The 16,125-nt window shown below is 35.8% G+C and overlaps 1 protein-coding gene across 1 annotated transcript in view; it reads right to left on the bottom strand.

Annotated features, from left to right (window-relative positions):
* MALRD1 (MAM and LDL receptor class A domain containing 1) overlaps nt 1-16,125 on the bottom strand; it is a 661,524-nt gene that overhangs the window by 200,298 nt on the left and 445,101 nt on the right. The window contains exon 30 of the mRNA XM_019933374.2: nt 12,559-12,742. Within this exon, the coding sequence (XP_019788933.2) occupies nt 12,559-12,742 (184 nt within the window). The remainder of the gene's footprint in view (nt 1-12,558; nt 12,743-16,125) is intronic.

The raw sequence follows: 16,125 nt of genomic DNA, 5'->3' as shown, positions 1-16,125 counted from the left end.
GGGGCTGTTTTATGCCTTTTTGAAGGCCTCCATATGCTTTACTGAGCATATGTTATGTTCTCATGATCTCTTTCAGACACTGCATAACGTATTGGGCAATCGCATCCAATGCTCAAAGAAAGCTGTGTTCCACTAAATTTCATTTCAATGTGTTTATAATATTTAATATATGAGATAACTTTCAATGATTCAACCCATAAAAATATATCTAGGCATAAAATAACACACTAAAATGACCTAGAAATATATTAACAAGAGTAAAAAATCAATTAATGAATAATAAAATTATTAATACTTTCATATTTTTATTTTCTTTTTTTATTAGTTCAACCAACACATTTAGCTTTTTATAGATTAAAAGACCCTTTTAATACTTTGGGCTATGCTTATATTTAAAGCAATTAAGAAAATGAAAGCATCACCCTTCCAAATGAATTCCCATGAGTCTTTGATAATCAGGATAATCACCTAATTCCACATTTCAATTTCCATTAGATTGGGACAATTAAGAGAATTCTAATTAACCACTAAGAACTAAAAAACTGAAACGAATGTAGGGTGTTCCCTCAGTGCAAAGTACAACAGATTAAAAAAGAAAAGAGTAGATTACAATACTAGGAAAGTAAAATGTACCAGCATGTTGCAAAGGAAAAAGCAAACAAACAAACAAACAAACAAACAATCTTACAGTGACTTTTCTTTTTGGTAGAACACTTGGGAAGAAGGAATAACCAAAAATATAAAGCATAATTAAAGTTAATAAAAATATATGTGGTGATGAAGTATTATGGTTCAAGAACACTTAAATATAAGCACCAAAATGTAAAGATGGAAAACAGAAAGAAACATGAAGAGTATTTAATCTGAGGGTGTTTCTTAAGCTAAACAACAAAGCAAATTTATAAAGTAAAACCTTGATTAAATTAGATTAAATAAATTGGATGAGGATGTCTTCATCAAAAGTACCATAAACAATATCAAAGGACAATAAAAAGCAAGAAAAGCATACTTAAAATATATCTTATAAAAGAATGGTTATATAATTAGTGAAGAAAAAGCATGTCCAAATCAATACAAGAAGGAAACAGCTCAACAGAAATTTTTGACAAGGAAATGAATGGGCAGTTCTCAAAAGATGAAATGTGAATGACCAACAACAGGCTTACTGGTTTAAAGAAAGAGATTTAACTGCATTATTAACCACATATGTAAATTAAAATGCTATATCATTTCATCTACTAAATTAGAAAAAAACTCCTTGCAGAAATCGAATGAAAACCAATGTTGAGCAGGATTTAAAGAAATAGATAAATTAATTTATCTAAACTAAAAAGGGAAGGCAATCTTGATGGAAGAGATGGGGGTTTAAGAAAGGTTCAAGGTGTTGAATTATGGAGACAGGCGAACATGGACAAAGGCTGAGGAGAACAAAGCAATAAGCAACCTTAACGGGTGGCATGTTAAGAAACAGCAAAAATAGTGGATGAAGCGTTGCCAGTGGAAATTTACATTTTAATAATCATTCTTTTTTTTTTTTTTTTTTTTTTTGCGGTACACGGGCCTCTCACTGCTGCGGCCCCTCCCGTTGCGGAGCACAGGCTCCGGACGCGCAGGCTCAGCGGCCATGGCTCACGGACCCAGCCGCTAGCATGTGGGATCTTCCCAGACCGGGGCATGAACCCGTGTCCCCCGCATCGACAGGTGGACTCTCAACCACTGCGCCACCAGGGAAGCCCTTAATAATCATTCTTATTGACAATATATATTAAAGTCATAATTTCGTATACCCTTAGGCTGGGATATTACCTAGTAGGAACTGGTGGTAGGCTAGTCACTCTCTAAACAAATGTTCATTTCCTTCCTCACCCTTAGTTTTGAATAAACACATTTCATAGATTTCCTTCCAGTTTGACCATGCAACAAAATTTTGGCTAATTAGTTATAGGTGGAATTGACGTGCAACAGCTTCAAGGAAACCTTTTAAAGGACACTTGGTGTGTGCCCTTTGCTGTTTTCTCCTAGCTTATTTTTTTCCTGCCAGCTGGGAGCTTGACGGGCATCCATCCTGAGCTAGAGTCTCCCCCCACTAGTTCATTCAGCCATCTTCCCCTCTCTATTTCTATTGCAATACTCTAGCACAGTTTATTACTTTTTACCTACTCCATTAGACCAGCCATCTATTGGAATAACCAACTCATCTGTATACTTATTTGTGGAGGTATTGTACTTGTTGAATGAATACTATTCTAAGAATACGTGTTCAGTGAGTCTAGAGGGGACTTGTTTACCCCACTCCCTTCATCTGATGACTCCCTCTCATCCCCTCATCCATATGGTCACCAAGGTGGGAGCTCGGTAGGCATGCTGGTACATATCCCTGACATCAGACTAGTTAACTAGTCTGAAGATGGCTGTTTGACCCAAGATAGGTCAATTGTAATCACCTACCAGAGAATTTAGAAATATAACTACTGGGTTTTTGCAACAGCGTTTTGAGGCTCTTGAATCCTGCAGTGTAGTCACATTTTCTGCCTATGTATGGTGAAGCATAGAAAGCTGGTTCCACAGAGAGGGGCCCGAAACAGATGTGCAGAGGGAAGCAGTTAAGAGAGACAAGAGGCACAGAAAGATCACAGCTCAAGTTCCCTCTTTTCAATCCCTGGTTTTAGAACCTTCCTGAAGCTGAACTGCACTCCTGAGCTCGGCTTTCCTGAGGTTCCTCATACCCTTAAATAAACTCTTTATGTTTGACGCTACTGGCAATTAAACTAGATATGATTAAACTAGAGGTTTCCCAGAAATGATCATGAGGATGTATAAAGACTGAAAGGCCAAAAAGTAAATGAGTGGAAAGAAATCCAAACCACACTTTTTTTTTTTTTTTTTGCTGAGCTCCTTCCTGACCTTTTAATCAACAGTTTAAAACTGTATTTCCCAGTTCCTCTGAGGCAACTTTCCAAACAATTTGTGTGACTCATTTTGCTCAAATCCCTCAAGAACCCCTTCTGTATTAAACATCTTTATTCCCCTCTTAAAAGAGATGTGCTGGGTCTAGTTTCATGATGTCACTCACAATGGTAGGTGTTCAATATATATTAGTTTCCTTCTATTGTCTTGAAGTTCACGTATGCTACGCAGGTCTGTAAAACAGTGAAGTTTGTATGCAACTAATCAGCAAAGGAATTAAGTCAATACAACACAGAATTTGTGTCGATGCCTGCATGATTCTTCCCTCTACAGTAATGTCTTGTGCCTCCAAGGCATAGCAGATGAGAGGGAAGGACACTAACACAGCTGAGCCGGAGGGACAGCCACAGAAGAATGACGGGCTGTTGAGTACGCACCTCACCCCGTCTTTCTTTTCTCTGTTTCTCCACATGTTCTCTTGGAAATGCTTATTTGTTGTATGTTTTTTTAAAATTTTTCCTGGTCTTTTGTCACTCTTCCCATGTCTCCATAATTCAACAGTCTTAAACTCTTTTTTATACCACCCTTTCATCAAGATTCCTTGCATCGTACCCTACCCACCTTTTTAGGTAAAGTAGCACATTTGCTGAAAAGTTCCTCTATTTATTAGGATCTTAACATGCTTTAAACTGTGCCTGTATTTTTATTATGGTTGCTTTTGTTTATGCTAGTGCTATATAACTCAGTTATCTATGCTTATAGTGGTTTGACCTAATCCTGTTTTCCCATAAGCCCTTTTATGTGATCATTCAAAATAGGAGACTTTTTAGAAACTCATGCATGCCTCTGTGTATAGGTATGTGTGTGTGTGTTTCATCAAATAGACAAAAAATTGGTTTCTGGCCCTGGCCTAATATTTGTGCATGTATAAATACCTGTGGATTTAGTTGAAACCTATTTATGTTTGAACCACCTGGATATAAATTTATTGAGTTCCACATCTACTTATTTTGAGTACCACCTGTAGTTTGTATATCCTATATATATATATATATATATATATATATACACATTTGTTTCAGGACTGAAGAGTTTATCTTTCAATAGTGTAATGAAAAAAGTATATCTATATCAGTGTAAAATGGAAGTCTCATTGATAAACATTAATATTCATTTTGATTAGAAAATAATTAATAAAACATAATTCAGTAAAAACTGAAATGCCATATTGTCACAAAGTTTCTATGTAATGGTCTTACTGACCTAGATATTAAGTGGGGAAATGTTCATTGTAATTGAAACAAATTCTACTTAGAAATTGCATGAATAGAGGATAATGTTAGGATTCAGCTTCACAGTAGCCTTCATTTGAACCTAGGGACATTTCAAGGGCTATTTAAGGCTTACTAAAACGTATGTTCAAGTAATTATATTTTCTTAATCTTATGAGCGAGCCAAGTTATATCATTGTGCTTGATTATAATCAAGTATAATCACATTAATTATAATATTCAGTTTATCGCTATGATATGATTACAGTTACATCTTTAAATGTAGACCTTTTGACATTGAAATGCTAATTTTATCAAGATTATTGAAAGATAAAGTAATACCTGATATTTTCTAGGTATATAATAATGATTGCCTTAAACACAACATTAATTAGATCCATTCATGGTTTTGATTTTTTAATTAAAAATAGTGATTAAAGATATAATAAACTCAATTACTTAGTTCTATTGTCTAAAATATGGTCATGGAACCAGGAATAAGAATCTATTCCCTGATTTTATGAGAAGCAAATAACTTGGCTCTCAGGCTTAATGAAGAGCAATGTTGTCGGTTGACCAAGACAAGGAAGTCTCTCCCCTGAGGCCTGGTTCAAATCAATTCAAGCAGTAAAGCAAAGTGAGGGCTACAGCTGTCAATGACCGGAAGGAGAGGGTTGATGCCACAAGGACTCTCTCTACTTATTGGTTTTGAATTTTGCTTAGTGTGGACTTCATTTTCTGACTATTTTTCCCCATAAGACTGGAGCCAGGGATGCTGTTAGATGTTCTTTCTTAACATATTTGGAGTATTAGAAACTGAAGGGTACATATATTTTTTATATCATAGCCCTAACTGTAAATAATATTCTTCTCTTTAAGGTAGGAAATTGCATGGTGTGTTAGTTAGATCTGACTAGATTATAAGACACTTAAAAAATAATCTCCATGTCTCAAAAACACCATTTTTGGGGTCATTTGCTATATATGTCTAAAACAAGTTGGCAGAGGGACTTTCCTCTACAGACTCAACGGGACCAGGCAGATGCAGACACATCACCTGGAAAATGAGGTGTCCTCTACCACCGCAGCAGAAGGGAGACCAGGTGGGCTGTACACCAGCTTGGAAATGCTTCAACCTGGAAGTGACACACCTCACCTCCTCACAGCACTCTGGCCAGAGCTTTCTTACACAGATCCACCTACCTGAAAGGGTCTGGGACACACAGGGAAGAAAATGGATATTTTGAAAATAGTAAATATCTCTATAACGTACAATGGTAGGTTTAAAAATTTTGTAGTCATTTGTTTATAAATCAGTGAATTGAGATCACCATTCTTCCCTTTAGATAAAGAATTAAACTTTTGAATCAATAAAAATTAGTTACCTTTCTTTGACTGAAAAGTCAAAATGCTTAATTTCTGCATAATATACGGTATATACTTAGTAAAGATGCATTTATGTATGGATGGATATCTTATTGATACTGATATGTAAGTTGGGAGAGGAATATAATCAGGATATATATTTATTATAATGAAATACCTTTAAGCATGACTTTGATACTTTTTGTTAATCAAGAAAAGATATTTGCAGAAATGTAAAGTAGTTACTTCAAGTAAAGTCTACTTTTTCATAGTCTTTTTCAGGACTATTTGAGAACCACTGGGCATTTCACCAGCCAACAGATAAAGTTTCACAGAAAATATCAGGTTTAATTTAAAGATATGAATTGGCTCTGACATATAGAATATATTTAACAAATTCTTGGCAGAAATTTTTAGCCTTATGTACAAAAGGTGGCAGAAATTTTTAGCCTTATGTACAAAAGGTGTATAAGCAAACCTAGAACAAAAATAGTTACATATAATCAGAAAGAAACTGCTGTGAACTGGATCTCATAAGTCCTATAACATTCGTTCATAAAGTCTGTTTTATTTTCCCTCCCTCCTCTTACTGAAAAACTTTCTGAATCCAAAATAAAACAAGTATGTAACAATGAAGACTGGCTGAACATTAAATTTTTAAAAAACAGGATTTACCACGTTTAAAGTATTTCAACTAGTGTTACTAAAACACATCATTGTTAGGAGTACAAGTGATATGTCTGATATCGCCTGTTTTCTTTCAAGAGCATTTGAAAGTACTGGCAAACTAGATGTGGCAGGTGTTGTCTGATTGCTTTTACGCCACAGTATTCATCATGATTTTAGTAGTATTCTATGCTGTTACGGCTAAATATGGCTGCTTCTGTGCCATTAAGCATCAGTAAAGAAATCAAGCTGCCTGGTATTGTTTAGTGTAACCTCTGGATCCCTCAATTTCCCAGAGTTGTAATGAAGATTAAATTAAACATGACAGTGAGGATTTCAATGATAATCATGTCTAACATTTACTGAGTAGTTACTACGAAGAGAGTTACTGTTCAAAGCTCCTGGCGTATATTAACTTGTTAAATCCTCACAATTACCCTGTAAGGTGGGTTCGATTTTTACCGCCATAAAGAAACTGAGGTAAAGAGCTGATAAGCACTTATTCAAGGTCACACAGCAGCTAAGTGGCAGAGACAGGAAGGCTGACTCCGGAGTCTGCTTGCTTACCCTCTGTGCTGTGAGATGATCGCTAGTACAGAGCAGGTGTTTCTGATGACAAAGTTCTGCATGATGAGGCCCCCTGCCATCTCCCCACCCTTACTTTCTTCTGCTTCAGCAAAACGCTCCCTCCTAGGAAGTCTGCCTTGCTGGTCCCGAGACCTGGAGTGCTTTATTCAGGGCATTTGCGTGGTTGCCTCTTAGTACATTTAAGCCTTTGCTCAACTGTAACTTTCAGAGGCTGTTTCTGACTAATCAGGGTGATAATCCTCCCTCACTTTCTCCCTATATCATTCACAGCACCTAATACTACATGACACAGTATTACACATTACTTTGCTTACTGGCTGCATCTGCCGGCAGAATGTAACTCAATGAAGGCTCTGTTCTGAATTTTCACACATATAACAAGATTTGAATAAATGTTTTCTATTAATCCATCTGTCTGCCCATCTATTTGTCCATCTATCTATCCATCCATCCATCCACCCATTCATCCATCATTTATGTACCCTTACATTATATGCACTACATATTATCTAGCCATTAGTTATTAAAAATAAAAGTCACTTTTAATTACTTCATTAGGGTGAGATATTTATTTTTTCTACTGACTATCATCTTCCTTTCTTTTTTCTCTTCTGACACACATTTACTTTAAAAGAAAATTGTGGGACACCTAAATGCAGCACTTGGAACACTCACGTGTAGAGAAGAAATACAGCTTTTCATCTAAACTAAGTGAAGAAGCTAAGTTTTGAAGTCACTCTACAGGGTTCTGTGCATAGATTAATGTATTTGTGAACTCTGTATAGAGCAATCACTGCTTTGTGATCTCCCAAGTTCAGTTTAATTCAGAGTGATGCTGCACTGAAATCATTATCATCAAGCCACTATTTTTCACTCCAAATCTATCACTGCTGACAGTACACTTAGAAGTCATACATACAGTTTTTAAGGGGTTACAATAAAAAGGAAAGTCTTTTCAAGTTATGTGTGAAGACAATGTACTAAACATCTGAAATTATAATATTTCTGTCTTCTCTGACTTTATCCCCAAGGTATTTCCTTCCTTTCACATTTAGGATTATCTGGGGAACATGATGTGCTTTGCTCTGTATGAATTTAGAGACAGACAGAGTAGCTACTGTGCTACTGTCTACTTAGAAGATTTTATTGACTTCTGGAAGCATTTGCTGGTCCCTGAATTATTTCTTCCTTTTCCCCCAATGGAAAACTGGTCATCATTCAGTTGGATCTTCTAGATTTTTCAGTGGAAAAGGCAACGTCTTATAATGTTATCGGCTCCCACCCTGAGGTCCTGGGTTTACCAGTGTCTTGAAGACTGTTCACAGAGCAGTCCTGGCAGCAGGAGGCATGGTGGCGGGGGAGAGGCACACGGGGAAGAGGAGGAAATGCCGGGCGTCGAGAAAGGGGCAGTGAAAGTGGAAATGGAAAAATCAGGAAAGCCAAACGCTGTGTGACACAGGCATTTCAGCCCTGCTCCGAGGAGGTGCACACAGTTCATTGCACAGAGTTTTCTGCAGACTAGCCAAGCGATAAAGGCTTGCAGGACATGTGAACGGAACAGAACAAGCTTTTAAACGTTGATATGTTTAAAGGCGTTGTGCCTAGAACAACGTCAAGTTTTTTGCCAATGTTGTCCATCTATATTTTAGCCAAAAATATTCAGTGCTTTCTGTACACCATGCATTCTTCAAAGTACTTCGTATAAAGTAAATGATTTAATCCTTGTGAGAGTTCTATGAGGTGGAAGCAGTATTCTTACCATTTTCCGGCTGAGAAAAATAAGACAAAGGAAGATTACATAATTTACCTAAAACCATGGAGCAGGTAGCAAGTGGGTAAACCAGGATTTGCACCTAATGGTCTTGTTGCAAAGCTGACATAAATGCTATTTAGTATTAATAGTAGACTCAATAAGTATCAGCTGGATGGTTGTATGTAATAAATGATTGCACTTAATAACTAATGTTGATTGAACATGAGTAACCATTTAAATTTAGAATTGGCACTTTTATAAATTACAGTGATGGAATATTCCTTTCCTCTCTATATGAATTTTCTTTCTACTTTTCTATTCCATAGAATTGGTGGTTGCATTTTATAAGATTTTTGTACAAATCATCTTTAAATCAACTTGAATTTAAAAAGAGGAAATACTGAATTCATAATGTCACTTTTTAAAAATGAATAAGCTACTTGCTTCCAAAAAGGAGATACGCTTCTTAATGTATCTTTGGACAGGACAAAGATATGCCTATTCTTTTATTTTATTTTTCTTTTTAGAAAAATACAATAAATTTGATAGTAAATTGAAGATAGCACCATGATGTGTTCAGAATGCAAAGAAATAAAAAAGCATATATCTAGCTTTATGTTGGCCATGTACTAAATATTATCTAATAAACTGAGTTATGTGTTTTTGACTGGAAAGTAAAAAATAAATATGAAGCTCAAGTAGCTTTCTTATTTGCAGGTAAGGTAGATAACCATCAAATATATATCTCATCTATATCCTCTACCTTCTCCACTTTCACTCTTAATCAATTCAAAACTTTGTTCTGCATTACTCTGAAGTCTAAAAAAATATGCGAAGATTACAGAGTTGTCAGAAAGTCCAAGAAAAATTTCAGAGGTGGTCTGTTAGGACCCTAAAAAGGATTATAAGTCTATAGATTCTATATAAATCTATAAAAATATGATTTGCTTTTTGAAATTTTCTGGCTCTATTCCCCTCCAACTCTTTGATGTGGGTCTTCACTATCCTTCATCTATATTTAGTCTATTCAATTTTGATTCTACTCCCAGGGATGTTTTTATTTGTTTGTTCATTTTTTTGTTTTGTTTTTGAATGCGGGCTACTGTCCTAGAAAGGAATCCTGATGGATCCATTTGAGTTTTCATGGGGTCTAGACTGCTCTAGCCCCACAGACCTAACCACAGACCCCTTGGACCCACTTATTCTAAAAGTGGATGAAACCCCTCCCGGTTTTACCTGTCATTCTCAAACCACGTGACTGCATTTTTCCAGTGAATATCTGTTGGGCCTTTCATGATTCTCCTGGCTTCTCTCTTATAGACATAAACAGCATAGAGATCCTGTTTATACTGGGTTTTATAGGGATGTATTTTCACTTAATTTTGTTGCATATGTTTTCCATAGCTTATAGGCTTTGTTAACTAGGCTTTGACTTTAAAAAAATTATTTAAAATACTTTTTAAAAATTGAAGTATCATTTACATACCATTAAGTTCACCCATATAAAGTTTACAATTTAATGGGTTTAGTATATTTATGAAATTGTATTACAATCACAATAAAAATTTAGAATATTTTCATCACCCCATAAAAGAAACCCCATATTCATTAGCAGTCACTCCCTACCCCCTGCTCTTTAGCCTTAAGTAACCACTAATCTACTTCTGTCTCTACACATCTGCTATCCTGGGCATTTCATATAAATGGTATCATACAGTATGTGCTCTATTGTGGTTGGCAGGATGTGACAGAGAAATAAACACTGTCATTTTTTAAGTTCTTCATCTCGATGGGGAACAGCAACAATTCCATGATAGATTTTATGGTGACCGGTTTGCATATGATTTGAAGCTGGTTTCCTAATATGGGACAATAAAGCACCACTTGAAAATATGGCATAGTTAATAATAATGATGATGGAATATAACAATAAAATGGAATACATAAATTTTAGTATGTGCCAAGACTATTCTAAGCACTTCTCATATATCAACATATTTAACATTCACAGAAATCTATGATGGAAGTGCTATTTTTATCAACCCCATTTTATTGATGAAGAAACTGAGGCAAAGTGAAATGAAGAAACTCACCCAAGCTAGTCGGTGGCAGAGCCAGAGTCCACGTCCAGGTAGTCTGACTGGACACCTTGTTCCTAACCACTATTCTACACTGCCTCTCTGATGTTTAGGTGTTTTGTCAGATACCATTCTCTTCCAAGTTGGCAATACTAGAAAACAACATAGGGTAACTTATGCTCTAATTTGCTTTCTTGTTACTCATTTTTCACAGCACTGCTATTTTAGTGGCATATAAAAACTAGGGGGACCAAAAAAGTCATTGTTTTTTAGTTCCAAACATAGTCTTTTAAACTTTTGCAAAATACTTTCTTTTCCTATCTTAACTAAAACATAATCTGAAAATCCTCGTTATTTGTAGCAGGCTGGCTATTTAAAAACTGGTTACTTCTTCCTAAAATATATTCGACATACAGTTGACCATATTCACTACGATTAACCAAAATTTGCCTTTCTATTTATAACAAAGAAAGCCTTAAAGTAGTATATCACTAAATGTATAAGACATTAAAGTATTAGTCAGTACGGTGAATGTTTGATCAACTTGAACGAAATGAGTTATAATCATGTAAATTTTCACAGGACTTTAAGAGAAGAAGGGAAAGAAATAGTCCACATTTCTACATGAAACTTGGCAGAGCTGGGATAATAGCTCTCATTTTTCTTCTGTCCTGAATCGGCCCATCCAAGAATCATTCTGCTTCCCTTGAGAGGAAAAGAATCTCTCCTGTTTAATAAGTTACTAGAAAAGAGTTTCAAAAGCATGTTCTAAGATACCTTTTCATGATTATATTTTCAGATCCCCTTTTCTGTGGTCCAGGAACCCTCTCCTAAACATCTCCAAGCCCAAACCCTGTCTTTTGCTTGACATAGAGACCTGGAGCTCTGTGACCCCTGTGCTCACCTAGGGTGCACGAATTCTGATTTTATGTAATATGTATGTACCTATGTATATGTGTGTGTATGTATGTAGCTGAGTATCAGCTGCCTTTGCTGGAAACATGGTGGGGTGTGTGGGAGAGACTCACACTCCAAAAGACTGACTCCTAAGCAGAATCCTTTTCACCAGCCCTGGTCATAAAGAGAGCAAATGCTTTCACAGCACCAAAAACCAAAGGCACATTTTTGCACTGCCTTGGTGTAGTGATATTTTAATATGAAAGCAGCAACGGAATTAAACAGCATTCAGGTTTAGCTCTTGAGTCCCAGGGGCTTGCCTCTAAGTGAATCAGTGTAAGACACCACAGAAGGCATATCTTTCATGGGCAGGATATATCACACTGTACTATTTTGGAAATCAGATAGAATGACTCCTCAGAAAGCAACTGTGCCAGCTGTGAAACTGTACCAATGTATTTATAATTATTTTTGACATTTTCTGGGTAGTTTTGTAAAGAAAATCTAAGTGTAATTATACTTCACATTTAGAAGCATGATAAGTGATAGCATATTTTTTCAAGTTACTATTCACTTGCTAGGGTAGCATTTTAAATCCCTTAAGCAGAGCTCTCAATTTAAGTTCTGCTTGAATTATACTTGGTTGCATGTATTCCTTATATATCCACTAACTTCCAGCTTTCTAACCCTTTTTACTGACTCATTTAAAATTAATTAAATTACATAAATGTATGTGAGTATTAGGCTTACATTTTAAATTTTGTTGAAAATTAATTCAAAGGACAACACTGCTGCATGTTAGAAAGGGGATGATGCAGAAGGAAGAGAGGAATTACTTGTGTAATTAAAGGATGGAGAAACTATTATCTCTTAACATGTAGCTAAGTCCAACCATTATGAAATTATCTCTTTCGATTGATTTTTACGTATGTACAAAATACGTAACTGCAGAACATTTTATAAATATGAAGCAAAGATAAAATGGCTAGATTATAAATGTGCTTCCAAACGGCAGTGCTTTCCAGAAACTTACCAGTCGTGCAGTTTTCAAATTCAATGTCATCAATTGCAGCTCCTCCACCCAGATCCCTTGTTCTGATACCTTGAAATATGACTTCAAAATTCCTTAACTTTCCTAGAAGGATGACAGCCTTTTGCCAATGATCACCAGAGTTCTGCTTACTTTCTTGCCATACTTTGGATAGTCCTTTCTCTGTCTGAAGGTAAAGAAGTTTGCATTAGGCAGATGATTACACACAAAAGAAGGAAAAAAACACAACAATTATTTAGAACAGAAGCATTTGATCAATGAAAACTGATTAAAAAAACTGATAATATTCATGATATATTTTACCTCATCAAAACAGAAGCTCCTTAATCTACTAGGTATTCCCAAAAGCAATACTAGCAAGATTAGCAGTAAACTTGTTTCGCTATTTTCAGAGACATCATTATTAGAAAGTGGCCTACTCAGTTCAATCCACTTCTCCTTGCTTGCCCACAAAATTCTCAATGGATACTTGATGGAATCTGAACAGTTTACAGGTGCCCTGGGTTTACAGCTCTAGGTACCCTTCCCACCAACTTTCTACTCACATTCTTGAATCATTGGTATTGCACCTGCCTTTACAGAGCTTAAATAACTTACATAAGGAAAGAGAAAAGAGAGATAAGAGGAGGCATATGTGGGAGAAGTCACATATCCCTGATGGATATGATAAGAAATTGTGAAGTGAATTGAGCACAGAGGGAAAGTGATCATTTCTAGGACCAGATTTCAAAAATTCTATTATATGATTTTGGATAGTTATAAAATTCTACTATAATGATTATATGAGCACCAACAATAATTATTTTATACCAAATTATTCAATGGTAAAGGAAAAATTAATTTTCTAAGAAAAATTATTTAAATATCTCCTCTTGAGACAAAAGTTTCCTTCAGCAACAGAATACAAAGAAACTATAAGGGACGCATGCATGCACAGTTGGGGCAAATTATGAACAATAAGACACAAGACGACTGAAACCCAACTGCCACTTCTGAGGTGCCAGGAGCAAAAAGCAGGGGACTGTGCATGATTCCTGCACACAGCACCACCAAGGGGGTGGGCAGACCACCTAAGCCATTCCTCCAGCCCGACCCCATACCCTCACGCCATTTAAGGGACCCCCTCCCCCACCCCCCACCCCCGCCTCAGGGAGCGAGCAAGGGAACCTGGCACTTGTTTTCACTCGCTTGTGCTGTAGCATGAGTCCCAATAAAGCCTTGCCTGAATTTCTTGTCTGACCTCTTCTCAATTTCTATTGATTAGAGTGCAAGAACCTGGGTCAGTAACACTCTGAATGTGTAAGGTTGGTCTGCTAGCAGTACAATATCCTAATATATGAACAATCCTGGTATAACGTGACCTGACATGGTATGACATGACATGTAGCATAACCCTAATGACACAAAAAAATGATACCAAGAGTAAACCAGAATATAAGTCAGTCGAGCACAAGGACAAGGCTTAGACTGTATGTGTTGCTCTCTGCTATTCTGGGCATAGCCCTTATCGGGAATTAGAGGTTAACACATCATGACGATGGATATATAGGAAAGAAAGAGAAAAAATATATAGAATTATGTTTATGGTTACGCCCCCCAAATTACTATTTCAGGGTCCAGTATTGTGTTTTCATGATGAATTCACAAGTAAACTTTGTCACTGAAGCTTATAATCAAAACAGTGGAATAGAAGAGAATATTTAATGGAACGGCATCTAGAAAAGCAAGCAAGATGTTCCAACTGACTTATAGCACACAACTGTGATATACATAATTTACGGATTTTTAAAAAAATGTACACTAAAGAAAAAAGAGAAATGCTTGAAGAGGGGATCTAAAAGAGTTACACATTCATAGATCCATGCTTTAGGGGAACTAATGTTAATAAATGTGGCTGACACCTTGTTCTGTTAAAGGAGAGACAGATCAATCAAGCAGCTCTTCTGTAGAATAACAGAGAGAAAGTAGAACTCTGTATCAGTTACTCTAAAACTAACTTTGCAAAACAACTAACAGTGCATAGACAGAGCTTTCAACATCCTCCCCAAAACAACAAACACATTTTTACACCCAGAGACACACGTAGCTTCTTCATTGAAGGGGATGGGAAAGTCACACCTTATTAATGGAATTTCGTATCTGTTTAATGACTAAGGAAGAGAAGCTTTTTCAGCGTTAGTCTTTGACTGTCAGTGATGTCTTAGTGATTTGGAACCAAAGGAATTATTAGTTAAATTAAAGATTAAAGTAGAGGGCATCTAACACTTAGCAATATAACAGGCATAGATAAAAGTCTGTTTTAATTAACAAACTTAATTCACTTTGCTAATTTTTCCTATTAGTCGGTTTCAGCAACTCATACACTATGCCAATCCCCAAAAGGGTTTTCAACAAAGAAGGTTGTGTGATCACTTTAACCAATAAAATACAAACCATTTCTTAAATCTGACACCTGGCTTTCTAATAAATGAGATTTAAATAATATACTCATTGTCATTTTATGTGGTAGGAAAAAAATGAGGGTTAAGTCTTTAAGAAAACCAACTATGAATCAACCTAATGAGGGGTTATTATAATATATCATGCTAACATATTTGCTCTCACTCAACTCTGGATATAACATACCAAATCATATTCCCACAATTATCAAGAGTATTAATCCAAATGTGCAATGGAGATTTATTTATTTATTGACTTATCCAGCCAGTCCTTTTCATCACTTATTCAGCAAATATTTGATGCTCACACAGTTGCCATATACTACGTTAGACACCAGGAATAAGAAGGTGAAAAGAGAGGAAGCCTACCCTGTGATGGTAATCATTTAATAGAGGTGAGTCATAAAAGTAAATTACCATAAAATTACTATAGAAACATAAAACAGAGCAACTTTTAAAGAAGTGGTTATATATCCATTCCCCCAATTGTTGTTCTGCACACACTGTTGCTTTATTTAGTTAAAATTCTGATAACAATTCTTTCTAAATACTTTAAGAGAAAAATCTCTCAATTCCAATCATGACTTTGCTACTGCCCAAGGATACATTTATGGCGTTCATGTGGTTGTTACATTCAAGAACCCAAGGCAGTAAATATTTGAAAAGTGAGTAAACACACTAATAACTGTAAAAAATAGACACTAATACGATAATGGTTAAGTTATAGAAATTGAAAAAATACTTTCTTCTTACAATTCAACATTTTACACAACTTTGAATTTATTTCCCGAAAGTATTATGCATATCGATGATTTACCTTATGTATTGCATATTTGTTTTGGCAATATGCTTGTCTTCCTGCTTTATGCCAGTCTCATTCCCTTTGGGTTATGCAAAGAAAGGCAGTAAGAAATGCTAAAAAGATAGAGCCACTTCAAGTTATAGATATGTATTAATGGAGTATAGCCACTTGGAATTTGTTTCATATGTTTGAGGTAAAGATATAAATTATCCCCAAATTATGAACCAATATTTTCAAAACCAATTGATCAAAACTCTTTCCTCCACCGACACCTTTAAGATATTTTGAACCTGTTTCTACAGTTTCTAG

Source organism: Tursiops truncatus, chromosome 2, assembly GCF_011762595.2.
Source record: "Tursiops truncatus isolate mTurTru1 chromosome 2, mTurTru1.mat.Y, whole genome shotgun sequence".
In the NCBI taxonomy this organism is placed as follows: Eukaryota; Metazoa; Chordata; class Mammalia; order Artiodactyla; family Delphinidae; genus Tursiops; species Tursiops truncatus.
This window is presented reverse-complemented; position numbering and strand designations above follow the sequence as displayed.